Source organism: Lipophrys pholis, assembly GCF_963383615.2.
Source record: "Lipophrys pholis genome assembly, chromosome: 17".
Classification (NCBI taxonomy): domain Eukaryota; kingdom Metazoa; phylum Chordata; class Actinopteri; order Blenniiformes; family Blenniidae; genus Lipophrys; species Lipophrys pholis.
The window spans coordinates 14,426,107-14,448,146 of record NC_137643.1 but is presented as its reverse complement, the minus strand read 5'-3'; the positions used below and the strand labels follow the sequence as shown (position 1 = coordinate 14,448,146).

Genomic DNA, 22,040 nt, shown 5'->3' with positions numbered 1-22,040 from the left:
GTGTATGAATTACTGTAGTCTAGTTTCATGGCTGGTGAATTTTACTGAAACAATGACATCAGTGTCAGACAGTGTTCCCATTCTCTGCTCAATCAGTGCAGAGGAAGAGCTTTCGTCTCAATAAAGCACTTCTTTTATAGCTGAGCGAGACTTGGTTGTCTGTACAGTGAGTTATAAGCAGGGCACCAATTGTGGAGAGGGGTGAGGGGGGGCGGGGGACGGGACTTATTTCCTGTAATTTATTGCTAGAAATCTTCATACAGAAGCATAAAGTGAGTTTAAAACAAACATATATTTATTAAGAATATATTTTCAGTTCTGAATCTAGTTAGGATGAATTAAATTTATATTCTAAGATTTGGGATAACATTTATGACATTTGCAGGCCTATATATAAGGACATACCCAGGTGACTCCTTCTAACTAGGACACCCCAAATAATATTTATCAATTCCTATGGATCTCAACAACTACTCTTGGTTTGTCAGAACTGGCAGCCCTGCTTTTCTTGGATTTTAAATTACAATAATTTAATAATCCTTCTGTGAGTGGGAATGCAAATCCCACCCTGGTTATAATCTTTCTTTTTTTTTTTCACTGGAAAAATACCCTAAAACTGAGAAGCATTTGTATTGATATTATTCAACTTGTGGCTGCTGTTTTTGTGTACAAACTATAGTGCTTATCTTCTCTTTCCAGGAATGGCTGCCATGTAATCAACAATCTGCTGGTTTGACTCCAAACAGCTTTTTCTTGTCAGCATATTTGAAAAAAATCTAGTTATTTAGACCCCTTGAGATAATCCTATTTACAGAGAACATGTTCAAAATTAAAGGATGTTTGACGCCTTCTGATAGAGACACATTCAACAAAAACACTCTTCAACACTAAACTAAAGAATATTTTCAAACAGAAGATTTCCTTCTTTTTTTTTTAAAGTGATTTCTGAATAATAGACTCCTGGGTAATCTTTAAATCAATATCCAAAGCTATCCTTGTACCCTCTGTCTCTAACGCTGAGATGTCTCCAGGCCCAGGGACACTGATGATGCTGAGAGGGATCAGAATAAAACACCCATCCAAATAAAGGCTCTTTCTATAGGAGACCGTTCTGGTTCACCGCCATCAAGCCGACAGCTGTTTTATCAGAGGCGACATCAACAACCCAGCACATGTCCAAAAGCTCTGTTTTTATGCTAATCAGTTCATACTCTGGTAAAGAATTTACCATTTTGCTGCAACAAGCTTGGTCTTTCCTACATGCCAGATTCAGACATACAGTATGTACTTATAATTTAGATTGGGATCTTCACCCCGGTTTGCTCTCTGTACGCTTCAGTGATGCACATGTGCAGTGCTCTATAGAAACTAGTGTCTCCATTCAGCAGCTGCTTGTAAAATCTGAAGTGTAAACACTGAAGATGACTATTTTACTCAGATCTTCTCTGAGAGATATCAGTGTGTTTACTCAAAAGAGATACAAATGAGATCAAAAAAATAGTGCAGCTTTCTTTTTATTCCTTACATTTACCAATTAGTGTGTCAGGTCAAGGAACAGTCCGTGCAGTTGGCCCACATTTGTAGATGTATCGTCATAGTTTCCCCCCCAGAAAAACCTGCATGGGTCAAAACATGGGTCATTATAGGTTTTGTCTTGTCAGACAGATTATTTCAGGTCAGCAACAATATCTCTGCTAACCAGCGGGCTTTAATGTGCCTGTTCTTGATGAGTCTGGCTCATGAAATAATTTCTGCCTGTTGTTCAGAAAATGATACATGCTGCATTGCAATTTCACTACCTGCTTACAAGCAGAAGCTCAACGCTCATCATAAATCTGACTGAGGGCACATCCACATGCAGGAGACTGCTGAATAAATGTCCTTTGTCACCGCCACACCATCTGTAAGGCTTGATTGTAAGATTTTACAATCTATTTTTTGGAAAAACTGTGAGTAACCTTTGGTGTTTGTATAGAATAATGTGGATTTCATTGCAGCTGTTCTGTACACATTAAACTACAGACCCTTTAATGCAGTTTGAGATTTGCAGATTAGCTACTAAGAGTTTTAATCTCAACACACTTTTATTCGGTATTTAATGAGAATATTGTTCGGTTTTTGTTATGTTGTCAACAAAAATATTAGCTATGCATTTTCAGGACAATCACAGACCTGCTGAAAAGCTCTACTGACAAACATTTATTATTAAAGCAAAGCACATGTGACATTGCTGCTCTGTTTGATCACTGTTTGCTGTTAAGGGATCACGTGTATCTCTATTTCTATTTGTTTTCATTTTCATCTAATTTATAGAAATTGAGGCTGTCTGTATCCTGTCTGTGTCCTACTGTTCTGTTGTTGTTGTTGTTTTCTTGTAGTTTGGAAGTGAAAGCTTTAACAAAAAGAATTATTTCTTTGTCACATGAATGAAAGATCAAACTTAGTACATATTAGCCGTCCATTACAATAGTTAGTGGTTCTTAGATGCATGCATGTTGAAAACGTACATTTGTCCTTATTTTCTATCAAATTTCCATCTAACTTGGATATTGTAATCAGCCCATAGGCCCAAATAAATAAGTGTGTAATGATCTATGTGTACAAATGAACATGAATTGCGTACGTTGGTGTTTTTAGACGCTCGGATTGATTTCATTCTGAATAATCTTGACATTTTAATAATCAGTTACATTGTTTAATCTGTATTTAAAATAAATATAAGCAATTTGTTGGATCCTTCGTGTTTACAAAAAACCCATTCACCCCTTTCTAAAACAACACGGGGATTTTTCTTTTCCTTTTTTCTGTCAGCTTGTAAGTGCAGAGACAGACACGTTTAGAAACATTTTAGGCGCAACTGGATGAGGCTTTAACAGGATCTTTTCATTGCCTGATTCCATCCTGCTCTGTTTTTCTTGCTCTTCTATGTCACATAAGCATGCAGCAGCCGGCCCATTTTCTTGCTGCATATAGCTGTCTCCGGTGCACCGTAAATAATGTTGATAAAGACGCCGCCGAAAACGACTTTCACGCGTCCCTCGATTGATTTAACGTGACCTCCGTTTCCAAATGATATTGGAAGCCTATTTAAACAGATGAAGGCTTAAATTGTCTTGCTTGTATGCGCATTAATCTCCCATTCATCATCATTACTGCGTGATTGGTCCGTCCACGCCTTCCGCCAGCCTCTTACGTTACGACAAGGGTCTGTAAATTAGGATGTAATCCAATTTAAACAGCAGTAGCTGCGCACACGGATCCATTTTTTTTTCTCTACATTTGCTGTCGGTGGACAGCTGCACTGCACCGCCCATATCAAAACGCTTTGTGCTGGATGTGGGAGCTGGGAGGACCCGAGCCAATTCTCACTAATAGGATCTTATAAGGCTGATGTAATTGCTGTTATGTGCGCAATCTACGAGCCCATCATATCTTGAAGCTCAGTCATACGCAATTTTCCAGCGATTAAATGGCATGTTGTTGATGCTGGATTAGGCCACTGAGGATTCAGCCGTGTAGTTTATGCAGTGAGAAGAGATTGGGATCCATATGCATGGCTGAGTAAATGTGGTTGTAATTTGCCTCACTTTAATGTGTCATTCTGGCACAGTGTGACGCGGGTTTAGAAGATGATTGTATAATGCTGCAGCTCCCGTGTAACCGATCAGCTCCAAGTTTTCCAGTCTGCTTTAAAAAAAAAAAAAAAAAAACCTGCCACGAAAAATCGTGACATCTTTTTGTTGAGAGACCACACCTTTTGGATATTCTACCAGTCTCGTGCGTTCATCTTTATTTTATGGCACAGTTTTATTACGCTGAAACCAGAACCATTTGCCTGCATGACCTGTGTCTCTATCAGGCTTAAAGACACCGGCTGATAGTTTACATAAATCTGCCTTGTAGTTTTGCCCCGACCCAGGAGGCTTAAACGGTGTATTATTCCAAACATATGCATTTTAATCAGCTTGGTCACACTTACAAGAACTCCAGTTAATAAGGCCATCAATCAAGCGCGTGTGCGGGGTGGTGGGGGTGGTGGTGTTGGGAGCTCGTCGGTGCCTGTTTTGAGGGTGCAAGACTGTCTGATTAGGACCATATTATTTAACTTTAAAAAAACGCACAAAATGGTGAAAACTAATGACTTTGTTTTGGTATATATGGCTAGGTGTTTAATTATTTCTATATTTCGTGTTGACTAAGGAGAATAAGCAGTTCTGCATTTAGAATCCGTTCAGATTAAAAGGTAGAGGATGGTAGTTCATCCAAAAATTTAGGCGTGTTTGAAAATAAGGTTGTCGCTTGTTAGATTATAACTTTTACGCATTTGGCCAATTTTACCCCAACGTGGTTTTTAAAGGCCCAAACTGAATGACCAGACATTTCTCCACACTATATTAACATAATTTCTCATCAGCGACGTAAAAACTCCGTTTAAACGGTTATTTGTGACGTCCCTCTCTGGGACGCAGCACCTCGCCAATCCTATTACGAACAGAAACTCTTTTAATTTGCGCGGCCCGGGTCAAACGCGGCCAATTAAGATCTCACTGATTGCTGGCGGTCCTTTCTGAATGATCGATCTCTTTGCATTTCCAATATCTTCCAACACAACTAATTCTGCCGTGTCCATTAAGTGGATCGCGGAGGAAAAAATATGAGTGGCGTTAACCGAGCCCTGGGACCACTTAGCTGTCACGGTCAATCTCGCGGTCCCATCAGGAAATATGGGGGCACACTCTGGTGTTTTGACAGCGACCACTTGAGAACAAAATTAGTGTTATTATTGCAGCGGGGGTGGGCTGATGCTGGTAGAAGAATTGAGAGTATTGGAGATCTTTAACAGCTTAGCCTGCCAGGCTGAACGAAAATCAACCCAAGTAAAAAAAATAAATCGAAAATAAGAACGAAACTTTGTTTAAATTCGTTTTATTCTTTTTTTCAGTGAATTAAAGTAACAATAAAATCCCATGAGCCCTCTTTCACAAACACTTCATTTCTTCCATTTATTCTTTAACAGTATTTATTGCAAATTAGACAAGAATAATGTCCCAAACATAAAACGAAATGCAACAGTAAAGTAAAGTAAAATAAGAAATTTAACCAGTCTCTTGTTAGTCCTTCTTCTTCGCGGAATGCCTTTATACCGGTGGGGGGGGAAAACTCGTATTTAAAATAGGCCTATTTGCATAATTTGATCACATTTTAATCAGATATCATTCCTATTTGTTATGCCGTCATGGGGAAAAGCAGAATATTGTTTGATGGGCTTGAAAATGCTCAGAATGTTTTTCTTTTTTTTTTTTTCTTCGATTTTGATTGTCCTCTCAATCCTCTTCTGGGTCTTTCTTCCTCTGCTCCCCTCCCTCCCCTTCTCCAAACCGTGCGAGCTGTTGTAATCCGCTCCCCTGGCGCCTTGTTACCTTTTGCCAGCAACGATCCCTTCCTGGTATTATCATTAATTCAACACTCAAAATTCACCGGGTCGTACATATACATCACTTACTAATTTTACCAGCATGTGCACATTTGGGCCTGGGCCGCCGCGATGGGCCCCAGCGTGGGGAGCTGTCGGTAATGAGACGGCCGCAGTCTGTTAACAAATCCCCTTGTTAAAAACAGAGATGGAAAGCATCCTTCTCCGGTAACTAACATGTAGGCTGATTCGGACGCGTAAAGACAAACAAAGAAAATGATGATTAAAAAAAACAAAACATTAAACGTCATCCATCAAGGAGATTTAATCGTTTCTCCCGGTGTCCCCCACTTCTCTCAAATGAATCTTCTAAAAATCTAGTTTGGTTTTATGTCCATGCAGTCATATTTCAGTCCACTGTCCTGGCTCCGTATTGGCAGCCGCTTTTTTCAGAAATGGAGAATCTTGTTGTGCGTCGCGTGGCTGAAGAACTGTAGAAACTGTAGCTTTTACTGTCTACTTGACTACATCTTCATGCGGCTTGAGTCCTGATCATATTATATGTTTGGGTTAAAAAGCTTATGGCGAAGGCTTTATATATAGGAGAGTGGGTTTGTTTTGGTTTTATCTGGTCAGAGGCACTTCTTCCCTCTGGTCTAATGTCACAGATGAGGGTTTGCTGAGCACCGAGGGCGTGAAAGTGACAAAAGCGTCAGTTCTGCTTGTTGGGGAGCAGGTGAAGTCCGAGCCGGATGGCCTGGTGGTCTGACTGGAGTGACAGGCCAGGCAGGAGCAGGGACTCCCCCCGGGGCCAAGGCCGTGAGTGGGGCCGGGATACAAAGAAGGGTGTCTAAAGGCGCACAGGAGCTCCGGCCTCTGGTAAGGATGAGACAACATCCGGAAACTGTCAAGGGAGCGCAGGGGGTTGGAGAAGGGGGTGGCAGCAGGAGCCGAACCGGCCCCGACACCCAGGTGGGAGTAGTAGGGCAGCGGCAGGTGGGATGGGAAGGGGTAGGGCAGGTTCCCGGTGGCCGCCGCGTGGCTCATCATGTAGGTGTAGAAAGCGGGGTCGGCGGGGTGAGGCCACGTCATGGCCAGACGCTGGCGCTTGTCCTTCATCCTGCGGTTCTGAAACCACACCTGAGACGGAGACACACCGGGTCAAACATTAACCTCAAGCCCTTTGATGTGGACAAACAGGAGCTCTTGTGGAAATCACTCAGCGGGGGAGTTTTTCCTTGTGAGCATACCCAAATTTGGGTTTGGTTTAATATATATTTTAGACGAAATAAATTAAAATTCCAATAATGATAGCAGGTTACATCTATTTGTCCAACTGTATGTGCTATTTCACCACATTGCCAACTCATTTCCTTTAGAAATCATTGATTAGGGGTAAAATTTCATTGCAGCACAGCGATTTCGCAAACACTCGCTCAGGAAATATGATGTTACATTTATACCCCAGGGGCCTGTGATTCTGCCTCTCTCCTCCCTGATAACATCTTACTTTAATGGTGGTTTCAGGGAGATTCAGGGCGGCAGCGAGCTCGCATCTCCGCGGCCTGGACACGTAGTTCTCTCGGTAAAACTCCTTCTCCAGCCGTGCGATCTGCTCCCGGGTGAAGGCTGTCCGGTACCGACGGATCTGGTCCGCTGAGTAGGACAGAGAGCCCTGACCCGGGACCGTCCGACCCGGGTCAGCACCGGTGTCACTCGGGTGACTCGGAGAATCCCCATTTCGACCTGAACCAATGAGGAAAAATAATCCGTCAGATTAACAGAATAGGGAGTGAAGCTTATTCACACAATTAATATTGGTGAAAATATAAGCGTTTGAATTGATTTCGTTGAGCATTCAATTAAATATTAGAATTTTTAAATAGGTGTTAACGGAAAACAAGCTAATTTGCTGTGTTATTTTAACAAGATACCGTATTTTTCCTTCCTAGGCCCTATTCTTGTGTAGAATAGAATAGAATAGAATAGAATACTTTATTAATCTCAGAGAGAAATTATTTCAACTGACAGCTCAGTCTTCAGTGTATTAATTTTCAGCTGCTCTTTTTAAAATGATAATTTCACACAGTAAACGTACTGTGAAGATGCACATTATTAATTTTGATTGATTAGTGCATGATTGTTATTCGTTTTTCTGCCTGCAATCCTACTGAAGACAAAAACATTTACAAATCATGTTTATATTTGTGTAATTTTAGAGGGAATTGTATCCCTCGTAACTATGTTCGAGTCTTCTTCCTCTGACAGAAAGAGTCACCAGATTATTATTCTTTTTGTTGCCTTTTGAGTCCTAATTTTCCTCCTATTTTTTTTTTCTATTTAAATCTTCGATCTCGTCATGCAGAAAACATGGAGACCTGCAGATTAGGTGAAACACACTGTGAAAGCCTGTGATGGAAATGTCTGATTGGAGTGTGGGTGTCACCTCAGTGGTCACTGAACCTAACAGCTGTGCAGCACACTGCAGTCATACTGTATTTATCTTGCTGCTCATCTTAAACTGCGTCTTATTGAAAATAGTTCATTGTTTGTTTTTAGATGCACAAGATTTTGGGGTGGTTCTTTTTCTAGTAAGTGGCATTTTGAGCGACATGTCTGTGCGTTTGTCATTCAATCAACTTCATTGAAAACGAGCATCCGATGTCAAGAAAACCTGGAGCCAGCCTCACCTTTGGATGTCGGGTAGTCCATGCTCTCAGGCGTGCAGCTGACATCAATTTCCTCATAGAAGTCCGACTCGGTGTCTGAGCTGCTGCCGTCTTTATGAGGATGGTCAGCCCGCCGTCTGTCTCCGGAGGAAGATGAGCCAACGTGTCTCACATCGGCGCACATATTCTTCCGTGCGCTTTCCTCCGCCGCTAGATCGCTCCGGTCCCGGGAGTAGGGCGCAGCAGCTCCGGGGCTCAGACAGCCCCTGTGCTTCCCCTGCGGTTCCCTCACGGGGCTCCCGATGGCTTCCGACAAATTAGAGCCGTTCTTGGCGTGCTGACCTCCCTCAGCCAGCATCACCATCTCCTCTCTGCTTTCCATCACAGGCGCGACTTAAAAAAATAAAATAAAAAAAAATCTCTCTCGACTTCGCGGGAGAGTGCGAGCCGTCAAAACCAATGCGATGATTCTCAGGTTGGAGGGGTGTGTGTGTGTGTATATGTGTGTATGTGTGTGTGTGTGTGTGTGTGTGAGAGAGAGAGAGAGAGTGTGTGTGTGTGTGCGTGTGTGTGTGTGAGAGAGAGAGAGAGAGAGAGAGAGAGAGAGAGAGAGAGAGAGAGAGAGAGCGTGTGTGTGTATGTGTGTGTTTGTGTGTGTGTGTGTGTTGGAGATGGCGATGGAGGTGGGTGGGAGATTGTGTCCGAATGAGGAGGAGAGGCTTCTGGAAAAAGAGGGGATTGAATCCGGTCTGACCCTGACAGAAGAGCGCTCCGGAGTGCGGAGAGGGAGCTCTGGGAGGGATCACCATTTACCCTCTCTCTCTCTTTCTCCAGAGCTGTCATTCTTAATAGGCCAGTCGTCATGATGGTCCCCCCCTGATGACGACACACATTGATTGGATGTATGGGTAAACAGAAGGAGATGGAGAAGAGGGGGTGGGGGTGGGGGTGGGGGGGGTGTCAGAGGGCAAAACAAGAAACAGCATCAATCCATTCAGACTGTCTCTTTATGTGTCTGCCAATGAAATATGATTTAATTATTATTCCATTCTGTCTGGGTTGCAAAGCTTTGATGCGCATTCAAAATTCACGTTACAGGATCAAAATCATCTCGATTTCAACCGTTTTTTTAAAGGATTGTGAAGAATATTTTGTTGTGAATAATACCAACATTATGCAAAATGACTTATTTCGGTTTTAGCCCCTTCCTCTGTTCCCACCCCTCATTCAACTCTTCTCCTCATCTCAAGTGGAGTCAAGTGAAGTCTTTAAAGGTCAAGTCTTGTGGTCAAAGTTGAGATAAGAGCCCATCTCGCAGGATTAACGTGGATTTGGACCAAAGAACCTGTTCTGGCCCTCAATTCATCTCTGGTACCTGGATTAGTTATAAAAGCCGCATACACATGTATGATATATGTTCAGAATAAAATGGTTAGTTTTGCTTTTCGGTTGCTCTCCTCCGGGTTCATCACAGCGGATCATGTGATCCACATTTTGATTTTTCTTCGGATGACACAACCCGAGCACAAAAACAAGAAACCAGTCAAATCTATGTAATTTCATTGAATCGTGTTATTGAATGATGACAAAAACAAATTATGGATTTCATTCTGTATGTAGTTAGATATAATCAAATGTTTGGCTCTCTGCCTGCAAAGCTGCTTTATTTGGAGCTTCATTATTTTCCCTCCATGAAAAACAGACCTTTATTCTAAGCATCTCCTGCAGTTTCTTTACAGTCTTAATTAAACTGATGCATGCAGTACGCAATATGTCCACTGGATAACTTTGGGGCTCCAATACCTCTTCAAGCGGAAGTCCTTTCCGGCACCCTGACAATAATAAAGCCACTTTATACACTTTACAAATTGTGTTTTTTGAAGTCTGAGTCAGACTAGGAGAGTTTCGTCCCTCAAATCAAGTGCATTTTTTTTTTTTTTAACAAAACAGGGTGCGTCTTAGAATACATGTTTTATAGTTTTCTTTTTGAATATGTTCAGCCTTTGTCTCTTCCGATAACAATCGAATTTAGGTTACACCATGAACCTGACATCATCCTAAAGGAGCGACGTTTGTGAACTGATCTCCAATCGGTCTTTGTACATCAGGCACGATGCTGGATGATGCGGTTCAGAGAGGCTGTCTGTCACATGGTCTCACACAGGGAAAGAGGAGAGGGTGGCTTTCAGACGATGGGGCTCCTGCAGCCTCCGCTGTCCTTGTGCGCCCTCGCCTGTCCGAAAAAGGGAAAAGGCCTGGAGCAGCAGCCGCCCCCTCCCCCAGCTCAGCCCAGCCCAGCCCGAAGGCGCAGAAGGAGTGAGGGAAATTCTTTTGGCTTTCTCCCTCGACTCTTTCATCTGCTTTGCAAAGAGAAAAAAAGAGGTGATCGCTCTCTCTCTCTCTCTCTCTCTCTCTCTCTCTCTCTCTCTCTCTCTCTCTCTCTCTCTCTCTCTCTCTCTCGCTCACTCTTCTCTGTCGTTCTGAGATAACTTTATGGCAATAACAGATCAGAAATGTATGGCAATGCAGGCACATGATTAACACTGACACATCAGTAACAATCATCTAAAAAAAAAAAAGCACAATCAAATGCATTAAAATATCTTTGAAAGTAAAATTGCAACCATACAGAAAATACAAGTTGTTGATAGTGGTGGTATATTTAACCTCTACAAGTGTGATCTGTTGTGTTGAGTTTATTTCAACAGACAGCCCCTTTTGTCTCTACCCACAATACATTTAGAGTCTCAATAGCAAAGATGGTCTCATATTGTTTCCAGAGCCACTGTCTTTTTCGCTAATGAGTGTGATTTATTGAACTGGCCTTAAGATTATTATAATGGGGAGTATTAGTTGCAGAGGCAGGACTGGGAGTATCGACACGGAGCGGATGTGAGTGGAACATCAGTCTGCAAATTGTTAGCCACAAAGTAACAGAGGGACGTCTCAGTCCAACTATAAATGTCCTATCGAGTCCGGAAGGAAAAGACAAAAAAGAATTTGTTTTGATTTCGGTTCTTTGTCGCACAGAAGCCACAGATAGGCCACTTTTATGACTGGTATATGGTATTGAATGCACGTCATAACTTTAAACGAATCTCTTCCTCAATGGATTTTAATTGATGCTGTTTTTATACCTTGTGTGGCAAAGTATTCCTAAAATTGTTGCTTTAGCTGGATCGCATCCGAGAACGCATGAGGAGATTCTTTTGTACGCTGAAAAATGTCCCACAATTATGGGAGAGGAGTTCTGTTTGCTGCTTTGAACTCTATAAGGATGGGTTATAGTGCAATTTTAGCAAAGCACCCAAAGATGGCAAAGATCCCATTGCCTGGCTGCTTAGAAAGCTTATGCAATGGGTCGTGGCCGGGGCAGATGGGATCTTGTGATCTCCCTGAGATAACGCTCGAAGAACGTTTTGCGCAACCATGACCTTGCGCGTTTACAGTAGTGTCATTTATATTGTGTGTGTTTTAGATAGTGAAGGCCACCGGATGGGTTTGGAAAATGTGCTGATGATAGAGTATGCCTCTTTTTCTTAATTGCACGATGAAATCACTCAGCACTTTTATTTATTTAACACACACCATTTTGCAAATCCTACAGCCTTTTAACTGCAGAAGTGCAAAAATGGATTGCACCGTGGCCCTGCTTCAGTGTCTAGTTTAGCGTGGGAAGATCAAAGAGGGGGAGCGCCCCCCGCGGTAGACACTGCAGAATGCGCCCCCCAGTTTTACTAGCCAGCGCAACTTGAACTTGACCATGGAGCCTGCGCAGTATGCATGTAATCCAACCCAGGGCCCTTGAGGTGCGGATCTGCCAAAATGTTTGCTTTTAGCTGGAAAGACTTGAGCGCCTTACAGAGTTCGGCGCGATGGTGCATGTTCGGTTTGGAGCTGACTGGGGCGCTCAGCGTTTCACGCTCGGAACCTGGGAGAGAATAAAATCCAAGCCTCTCCTTCATTATGGTGGCCCCTCCCGTCTCCGTTGCTTCAACTTGGCCTTGAAACAGGATGACGCAGCTACCAGAGAGTTAACTCGCTGACCTTGGAGCAAAACGAGTCCTGATGACTATACAGCTGGAAATCTCTGCGCTGTAAGACCCTCTTTTATCGCTCTACCCAGGTCCGTCCTGCAAACCATGCGCTGTGACACGAAAGGGCTTATCAGGCCTGTGTTACCCAATTAAATAGGAGAACATTATGGGGAATGGCGGTAGCAACACACCAGGTGCAAAGCCCCAGCGTTTCAAGAGCGTCTGCCATTCTTTAGACTGCCCTGTGTGTCCCTGCATCTCCCGGAAAGGTGATATTTACAAGTCTGACTCGTCGCAAAGAGTTTTTTCTAAATTATTATTATTTGTAAAGAACGTTGCTGTCATCAGTTCCTCTCTAAAGCTTCGTCCCACTATTTTCTTTGTGCCTGTCATTGTTGCTACTAGTCTGAAATAAATTGGAATTTCAGTTCATATTTATTTTGAGAGGCAGTTTCAAAGAGTTGTGATCGCAATAATCATTCACATGTGCATTATTTTAATGTATTTGTGTTACAAATAGCCCTTACAACGAAGGAAGACGAATTGTTTTAAACGCAGCTCTTCCACCTTCAGCATAAATTTTTGTGAAATTGCAAATTTTACCTCGGTGAACCAACATAGAAAGTAGATGTCAGTCAAATGCAGATCAAAAAGTGTTCGTTTTGCGTTACTTTTGCACCGATTATATGCGTAATTTTGTACACACAAAGTGAAATTGTGTTTAATGTGGTTTCTGAGTTTGTCTTAGGCAAAAAATCGCGTTAAAAAACGAGTTTAATTCAATTAATGTTAATCGACAAACTTTTTCCAACATGTTTATTCGGAACAGTTTTTTTCTTCAAATAACTGAATCAAGCGATGCAAATGTACTATGTAAACCTTATATATAAATAATATACAACTTGCTCGTCTGCAGTGCTTGAGTTAAATATGAGTCTTTCAGAGTAAGTTAGAGAACTAAAACTTTAAATGTGCGTTGTATATTCATTGATCTACTGAAATAAAGCATTTGGGAAATCATCTGCTGATATGTAACAGGTGTACGCTTTTCTAATTTTCTTTGAACTTGTGTTATTCACTGTTTTCAAGCTTGTCTGACCTGACGAAGAAATATATTAAATTTTAGCGGCCTTATGACAGAGCGCTGCAAAAGATCCAAGAAAATGAAAATGAAAATGAAAATGAACACAACAACAACAACAACAACAATAATAATAATAATAATAATAATAATAATAATAATAATAATAATAATAATAATAACAGTGAATTATTTTACTTTTCTCGACAGCCTGCCTTACACACGGACAAAACCTTTTGAGCGCGTTATGGAACCCAAAAATGATATTTATATTGCAGACCCGACGACTTCCTTGCCGTTAAAACTAATGTCCTCTTCCATGAAAAACTAATATAGATGTTGAGCTGACTGAATCTTCAGTGAAAAAAATGCAGACCTTCATATTTCCTGAGGTTGCTCTTTGCCAATAAATGATTTCACGCGCAGCATTCAGGCCATAGCTGTTGAAGACTTCAGTCGTATAAACTGAAAGAGGCCGAAAGTGTCAGTCAAAAAGCACACATGAAGTTACACTTTTTTCAGTGCAGCTTTCCACTTAAATGCAGAAGCCTGCGTGCTTTTTTTTTCTTCTTCTTTCCTTCCAAGAGCCTGTGCGTCCGAAAATAAAGTGGGTCAACGCCTCATGTTAGTTTTTATGCAATACTTCATAATCGCACCGCAGGCCACCGTCCAGAAAATATGGAAAAGTCAAGTGTGTGACCGCCCTGTGGTTCCCTGCTTTGACCACAAAAACATATTGGCTGTTATGTTTTGACAGCTTTTTGACAGCAATCGACTTTAAACACGTGTCATCAACAAGCCTAACATTTGAATGCGTGCTCCAAGTAGGTCGTTTTATCCTCAAATGGATGTTTTGAAGGAATAGAAATTTATAGTTGAGCATAACTTTATATCGACATTCCCCTACTCTATACAGGCTCCAGGCGTAGAGGCCGTAGAATAAATGTGCTCTTTCTTCCTCTGGCTGCGTAATTTGGATGCCAGTACAAACAAGGGGTTGAGCCTTGATAATGACCTCAGAGAAAACCCTCCAAGCTCCGCTGCCAAGTCTCAAAGTCGAGTCTGGGGCTCTTTCTGGAATATTTTAGATGGGTCATAGGTCCATATGAAACGGAGAATTTCAATTTACTTCAGTGTATCTGCTGTGTCACTTAGAAAAAAATCGTCTGAAAACACACCAGCCACCTATTTTTACCCTTCTGTCCCACACAATGCCATGCAATACAAAAACATACACTTTCAAGGTTAAACAAACAATTAGTCATTTCCACTGAAGGTTTTCTCTTGCGCATTGATAAATAAATTCCCATGGAGCATTGTTCATCTTGGCGGGCGAACGCCCCTCCTTGCAGTCCTCGTTCATTGTACTTTCAGATGTCTCATGTCTGGACTGACCACATGTGTGTGCCGACGGCCACCTTGGCGGGGACGCAGGGCCGCTGTTACTGCAGGACTGTAACACAGGGAATGAAAGCACTGGACCTGCGTAAAACAGACACCAAAGAAAAGACGCTTTCTGTGGCATTAGAGTAAATATATATTATTTATAACTTGGTATATAAAATTAGATCTAAATCCAGTGATAAGGTTAATGATTAATGTAACTGTGTCTATATTGAATCCTGAGTTATCGTCGTTGTCGAAAACGCCAAAAGGCAGAAGAAAACAGGTTGGGCCTTGTACCATGACTCACAGTTACACAGTTATTGCTGCATGATGTTGCTGACTGATTTCATTACTTAGACTTTCTTGTATCATATCTTCAAGACAAAATGCGACTACTGTGCATAGTTTGTAATAAATCACTTCATGTCTTGCCTGGCCTTGGATAGTTAGGTTCACACAGCCTCACCACACCGGGTTTAATTGTAAACCAGAGAAACCGTAAAAGTTATATTGTTAAGTGATTTCATTAAAACTGAAAAAATATAACAATTATCGTGGATTAATGAAAATGTATGGATTTTTTTTGCAACGCAAAAGAAGTTGCGGAAACAATTTGCTTATACTGTTGAACTACTACCAGTAACTGTAATAAAAAAAAATCTCTAAAGTAATTTTTTTTTTACATGATATCTAATCCTTTGATCGACCTCTTATTCAGATAATAATTGACCACCTGCTAAATACTTTAAAACTCAAACATGTCCCAAACGCTGACTCTCTTTTCCATTATATTCAACAGACATTAAGCACCTCCCCCGATGACAAAACATCAAGTACTTCACCATTTCTTCTCGCTTCCACCTTTGTCTGTGGCTTCCTTTAAAGTGAAATCGTCGCTGTTTACTGTTCATGTGTGTGTTTTAGTGCAAAAACCCCACAACTCACCATTCAAAAACAATCCAGCATGAAAATCAATTTCTCTATGTCTTTATAAACAATGATTTAAACCCTGTATAGCGCCGCGGACTTGTGTTTGGATTTGAAGCAAATTTTTGAGTTGAGATTTAATATTTTATTGATTACATTTGACACACCAAATGAGAGCCAGGAATCTTCTGCATTGTTTAGATTACAAACATATGCCGGCAGGAAACCAATCGCAAGCATTCACTATCGGGGTGTACATGAAATGGGAGCCTGTTAGTTGTTTATTCGTGCCAGTACAATAAGCCACTATTCGACCAAAACAGTTCGCTGGATTTTCGAAGTGGCCTTACAAATCCAGTGAAAGCTCCACTAAGTCCATATTCCTCAGCACAGAATAGACGAGGTGCCACTGGTCGTAAACACAAACCAGCAGGCCAGACACACACACACACACACACACACACACACACACACACACACACACACACACACACACACACACACACACACACACACACACACACACACACACACACACACACACAAAGTTGTCCAAAACGACAGCATTCTTTTTTGCTTCTATTATTATTCCCATCGCTCTGATTCAAAAAATAACCAACCATCCAAAGAGAAGCGGCCAAAGACTAGTTTGGGAGAGTAAACGGTGGAGAAAACAAAATGATAGTAAAAGTTAATGTCCTCCAATAGCTTTCATTGGGACAGGAATTCTCACCCCTCTTCCGCTCTTTTCTTTTCAAGAGCTCAGACGGTCCCTTCAAAGCCTGAATAGTCCGACAGGCTGGATGGCTAGACAGCAACTTTCAACTTGACCTTGGCCTCCAGCCGCGTCTACCTCCTATGTATAACAGGCGCACACTGCCAAGCGGGGGGCTGTTTTCTGTCTTTACATTTTGTAAACACGTTCGAAATCAAGCGTCTGGATTATTCACTTAGAACATAGTGTTAGATCAGTGTTTTTACTTTTTGTTGCCTTTAATTGCTATAAAAAAATATATATATTAAAGGCCTTTTGTGTGTTTGTGTACCTGGAAATGTGTTCCTGCTTTATTTAAATTCCTCGACCCACATACAGTCTCATATTTTACTAAATAGCTTCTACATGCCATCACGATAACGCGCAGAAAGCACACGTTACACTTATGGTGCGCTGCACGGCGCATGTTGTGCATCAGCGGGCGACAGAAATGTGTTCGATTCATTGCGGATCTCATGCAATGCTGCAATACTACAACCTGAAGCCTCACGATTTATGTTTAAATGCATGGATTCACCTTTTGATAAAGGCTGTGTGATATCATCCAAGACATACCGCGAGTCAGACAGACAAAGACTAGTCAGTATGCGTGCGTAAAGCCCATACGATATGTGCGTATTTATCATATCTAACTACCTGAGACATGACCATTTGTTTCAAAATGATTATCGCTTTACTGTAAACGACACCAATATGTGCTTTGTATTAAAAGGAACCATTTATTTTCAACATTAGACATATTTGACATTTGAAACATGATACAAACTATATAAATAAAACAATCTCAATCCTGGTGCATGTTTTTTTTTAAATGATTGTTTAACATCTATTTTACTTAAAGCAGAAATGACAAAAGCAAAATCCCTTGATAGTAGGTCACCTTACTTCGCCGCATTTTTCTCCATTTAATTATCTGGTGGTGTTTACCGTCACTTTTGCATAGGATGGTCACGTGACTGTGTCTGGGCCAATAACAGCGCAACCTCTGCGCTCCCGAACGCGTCAGAGTGGCTTTACTCTCTGAGAACCAGTATCTCCTTTTCTCAGTCTCAGAGCTTTTTAAATAAGAGGCAGAAGCTTCAATGTTGGATGCCGTGCTATGACAACGTCACTGCTCCTCCGTCCTCGCTGGGTCGACCCGTCGGTGATGTTCCTCTACGACAACGGCGGTGGTTCCGACGAAGTGAGCAAGAACATGGAGGGATTTGCTGGTGGCAACTTTGCTGCGAACCAGTGCAGGAATCTGATGGCGCACCCCGCGTCCCTGGCACCGAGCTCGGGTTACTCGGCAAACGACGTTCACACCTCCGGTATGGGAGAACCAGTGAAGCAGTGCAGCCCTTGCTCTGCAGCTCAGAATTCATCCAGCGCGTCCTTGCCATATGGATACTTCGGTTATCCAACCAGAATGTCGCATCACAGCAGCATAAAGTCTTGCGGAACGCAGCCCCCCTCCGCATATGGGGAGAAATACATGGACACGTCCGCCTCGGGCGATGATTTCACTTCGAGGGCAAAGGAATTCGCTTTTTATCCAACGTACCCCTCGGGTCCATATCAACCTGTTCCCAGTTACCTGGATGTCCCGGTGGTGCCAACTATCAGCGCGCCGTCAGAGGCCAGGCACGAGTCCCTGCTGCCTATGGAGAGCTACCAGCCGTGGACTCTCGCTCCCAACGCCTGGAACGGTCAGGTTTACTGCGCCAAGGAGCAGCCTCAGCCTGGACACATGTGGGTGTCCTCTTTACCAGGTAGGCTATACATCCCCCCGAATACACACTTGACCAGACTGGGTTGTTTTACGCAAAAGCGTGAGGGCGCACAGCAGAAGAAATACTGAATAAAATGTTATTCGCATGAATGTTATGCAACAATACAGAGACTGATTAGTTTTTTGCGCTGTTGAGAAAATACAAAAGGTAATATGAATTGTTATGATGTCTGGTGTGAATCTACTTTTTGAAGGATTGTTTCCCCACAGTAATTCTTTTAATATGTTATTTCTAAAGGAGGCGGGAATGTACCTCTTAATTAAATGAGGTTTTGATTATTGTCATTGGAATGAAAATTTTATTCTGAGAATGACTTTTCCACGGAGCCACATGTTGAGAGGCAGCTATTGACAGCTCGTTTTGCCTGTTTCCCCTCAGACGCAGTGTCTCATGCCGGAGGAGACTCCGGCTCTTATCGACGTGGAAGAAAGAAGCGCGTGCCATACACCAAGGTGCAACTGAAGGAACTCGAGCGCGAGTACGCGGCTAATAAATTTATCACAAAGGACAAAAGAAGAAGGATATCTGCCCAGACTAATCTGTCTGAGAGACAGGTCACTATATGGTTCCAAAACAGACGCGTAAAGGAGAAGAAAATTGTCCACAAACTGAAAACTATCAGCTAGTTGTTTTTTTTTTGGGGTGTTTTTTTTTTTTTTTTTTTTTTTTATATCATGGACGCAATCTGTGGGAGATAAACTGCTACACGCACATCTATATACACTCACCAACACGCACGCGTTTGGACACATGGATTAGAAGAACCAACTCCTTCCTGACTGATTCATATGTAGGCAAACGACTTCCCGGAGCTCCTGAAATGAATTATCCGGGGCCTGTGAATGCCTAACCCCTCATATCCTGCCGAATGTGGTTTAATATTATTTAGGGACTGAAGTGGAAGAAAAAAAGGACAACTATAGCAGCAGTGTGTGTGATTACTATTGTTATTTTTTTGGTTTTTTTTTTGTTTTTTTTTGGCAAATCTCACTCTCTAATGAGGGAAACTGACCTCGGTTGATAGAGGCATGCGCCACCGAGCTACACCTTTATCTCCAGCTTTATGAGAGTGATAAAAGGAAGATTCGCGAGGAAGTGGCCGTGTTATGGATTTGGACCTTGGGAATGTTAAATATTAATCAGTCCCGACTTCCTTTTGAAACCTACTCACATGCTTAGCCTGTATGAAGTTTAGTGCTATCATATGAATCCGTGCTCTCATCCATATCCAGTCCGTGGCGCAATTCTTATTATAATGCTTAGATAATCGTCCGGGATAAATGTGTTCATATAAATAGCTTTTATATTGTGTGCGCATCCATGTGGTTGTATATAAGTATAAGAGTAAATTCCGGCATGATATCCAGGCTGTGTTTGAGTCCAATCTGTCGGCGTTAAAACTCTGCTCCAACACGATATGTATCTTTATCCAAATTAGTGACTTTTTTGTCCTTTTGACAGCCCAGTCATATTACTTTATAAACAACTAAATACAAATCAACTTCACCTGCGGGACTGAACCCCTGTTCCACGCTTGCTACGCAATATATTAAAAGGATGTCTTGTAGTGGCTTTCCATGAATTATTGCAAATATTTCACATAAATACAATATAGTGATTAAGCTTAGAAATCCAACCCTCGAGATAGTGCTGTGGACTATTTTGGCCCTTGGGAAAATGGAAACGTCTCAGTCAGACAAGGCCTTTGAAGAAATATAGGCCGACACCGCCATCTAGTGACTACTTTGCGTAAAGGGTCCAATAGGCAACCGAATTAAAGGCCCAATAATAATAATAATAATAATAATAATAATAATAATAATAATAATAATAATAATAATAATAATAACAATAATGTAACATGAGCATGACATTTTTTAACTTGTATATTTACAACGCATGAAAGAATTTTTGAGTGATTATATGACGGAAATGTTTGAAGAACGACTATTTTTTGAGGCGCTGTAGTAAATCTGACGACTATTTAAGAATACAATAATGTTTTCCCCCTCGAACTAAAAAAATTCAAATTGTGTGAAATGTTTCTGTAATTCATGATTTTGATCTCTGCGTCGTTTTTGCCCTACTTGTTTAAAATGCGCGCCAATACTGTTTAATTCTGTGTGTAGCACAAGAAACATAGCTGTTTGATATACATATTCATGAACGGTGTAGCGCAAACAGCTGAAAACTACCGTAAAAATGCTGTTTATTTGTGAAGTTGTGAAGGCTATAAGTGATCACGTCAAATATATATTTAATTTATACTTTTTGATTTTACTCAAAATCAAAAACACTCCATTCAAAATCTTCTTTTATTTGTTATTTACACAATTTTGCTTTTCCACAGTGGTGAGAAACAGATCCATATTGCAAATGAACAGTTATTCCAAAGTAGTAGATAAAGAAAACACACTCAACTTACATTTCGCTTGAACGGATCAAGGGTAAGTTGGTATTTTTTGTTTTCAATTGAGATTTTTACCTCTGTCATTTTGTTATATACAATACAACGTAATTCCACTCCCAAAATATACATCACAGATTCACAATGTTATTTTCTGGAAATTATATACCTATAGAGAGAAAAAACTTACAAAATGTTGAAAATTATCAAATCTAATTTGTTTCACATGTTGCGACTCAACTGTAGTCAACCGTAATTTGGTGCGTTTTCGGATGTATTTATAGCGATGGCTTGCATGGAAATGTGTCATGTAGTGATATTAAAAATGGCATCTATTCTCAAGTGAGTTTAAGCTTTAATTCCGGACATGTTGGAATTAATAATTTAAAAAAATAAAGAAGATACTGTTCTCTACAGAAGTATCCCTCAGCAGAGTGCGTAAACTCCCTTTTGCTCTCACATGTAATACCGAATTGCTGGGCATCAAAATATAATGCACCTGCGACCAAAAAAACCCACCTCGTTTTCTCGGTGTAGCTGCGTGACATGATTCAGCCTTAGTGGCAGTCAAATATCAGAGGTGAAACCCAATCCGTCCAAATTCACATAAGCCCAGCTGACGTAGCAGAACTCCACCCGTACCACCGATTAACTTGGTAATGTAACAGGTTCCGTCTCTTTTAGTAAATATTATCGCATCAAGCGTTATCATTAAGATATCTTTTTCATTTTAATTAAGGCTGAACGTTTAAAAGTTCGCGTGACGCTCAATACACGTTTAACAATGTGTATAATTAAAATGATGAACTTATCATTATTATTATTATTATTATTATTATTATTATTATTATTATTATAATAACATTTTTTTTATTATATTGGTATATAGTAACCTAACTGTAACAGTATTTATTGTTGTTAAATGTTATTTTTATCTTTAAATTTCTAAACACATTCCCTTAGATGCCTATCATGACTTTGTTGCGTTCTTCCACGAGATGTTTTAAAAAACAAACAAATCCATGGAGGAAATGTATTGTTATAAATAGAGATAAGGGCAATATCCTGGTTTTCGTGACGCACACGCGTCCAAATCACTGGTCAGAACAAAGATTAAAAGAATAATAAAAAAGTCAGGTCACCATGATCGAGTCCTAAACTGCTTGACTTGGTATTTGATGGGACACACACGTGTGTAACAACGGACTCGGCGATAGGGGGGAAACAATAATGTCTGACTGCTTGGTGCATCACTGAGTCCAAAGGGAGGGGGGGGCGATGAGGAGGCGGAAGACACGGAGCTACAGAACGGAAGTTTCCACCAGTGAGGCTATCCGAGGTAAAGTTGATTGGCTGTGAGGACACAGAGCAGTTTTACATTGGCTGAGTGTCAACCAAAACAATCCAGCAAGTCCCGCCTCCAGCCTGAGGCATGGCGCGACAGTCCAAAGCTCACAGCACGAGGCTCCGCCTCGTCCCTCAAACGCGCCGTGTTTGATTGGTCAAAATAATCTGTGGAGGCGGGCTCAGAAACAAGCCCAGTCAAAGATTGAATTGTGCTGCCACTCTAAGG

General features: G+C 41.3%; 2 protein-coding genes across 2 annotated transcripts; one reads left to right on the top strand and one right to left on the bottom strand.

The window, feature by feature from the left end:
- Nucleotides 1-4,939: 4,939 nt before the first annotated feature.
- Nucleotides 4,940-8,860, bottom strand: evx1 (even-skipped homeobox 1). The gene is made up of 3 exons (XM_080485770.1): nucleotides 8,104-8,860; nucleotides 6,924-7,159; nucleotides 4,940-6,553 (listed from the first exon to the last, which is right to left on the bottom strand). The coding sequence occupies exons 1-3, from the start codon at nucleotides 8,462-8,464 to the stop codon at nucleotides 6,038-6,040; spliced, it is 1,113 nt and encodes a 370-aa protein (XP_080341896.1). The 5' UTR covers nucleotides 8,465-8,860; the 3' UTR covers nucleotides 4,940-6,037.
- An 8,427-nt stretch (nucleotides 8,861-17,287) lies between these two features.
- hoxa13a (homeobox A13a) lies at nucleotides 17,288-19,844 on the top strand. Its single transcript, XM_080485661.1, has 2 exons — nucleotides 17,288-18,039; nucleotides 18,439-19,844. The coding sequence occupies exons 1-2, from the start codon at nucleotides 17,388-17,390 to the stop codon at nucleotides 18,684-18,686; spliced, it is 900 nt and encodes a 299-aa protein (XP_080341787.1). The 5' UTR covers nucleotides 17,288-17,387; the 3' UTR covers nucleotides 18,687-19,844.
- Nucleotides 19,845-22,040: the final 2,196 nt, after the last annotated feature.

Excerpts from the sequence above, each read along its gene's own strand:
- evx1 (XM_080485770.1), bottom strand. The coding sequence starts at position 8,464 with ATGGAAAGCAGAGAGGAGATGGTGATGCTGGCTGAGGGAGGTCAGCAC. Across the intron at positions 7,160-8,103 it reads GGACTACCCGACATCCAAAG|GTCGAAATGGGGATTCTCCG; the intron begins GTGAGGCTGGCT and ends TCATTGGTTCAG. Across the intron at positions 6,554-6,923 it reads TCCCTGAAACCACCATTAAA|GTGTGGTTTCAGAACCGCAG; the intron begins GTAAGATGTTAT and ends TCTCCGTCTCAG.
- hoxa13a (XM_080485661.1), top strand. The coding sequence starts at position 17,388 with ATGACAACGTCACTGCTCCTCCGTCCTCGCTGGGTCGACCCGTCGGTG. Across the intron at positions 18,040-18,438 it reads GTGGGTGTCCTCTTTACCAG|ACGCAGTGTCTCATGCCGGA; the intron begins GTAGGCTATACA and ends GTTTCCCCTCAG.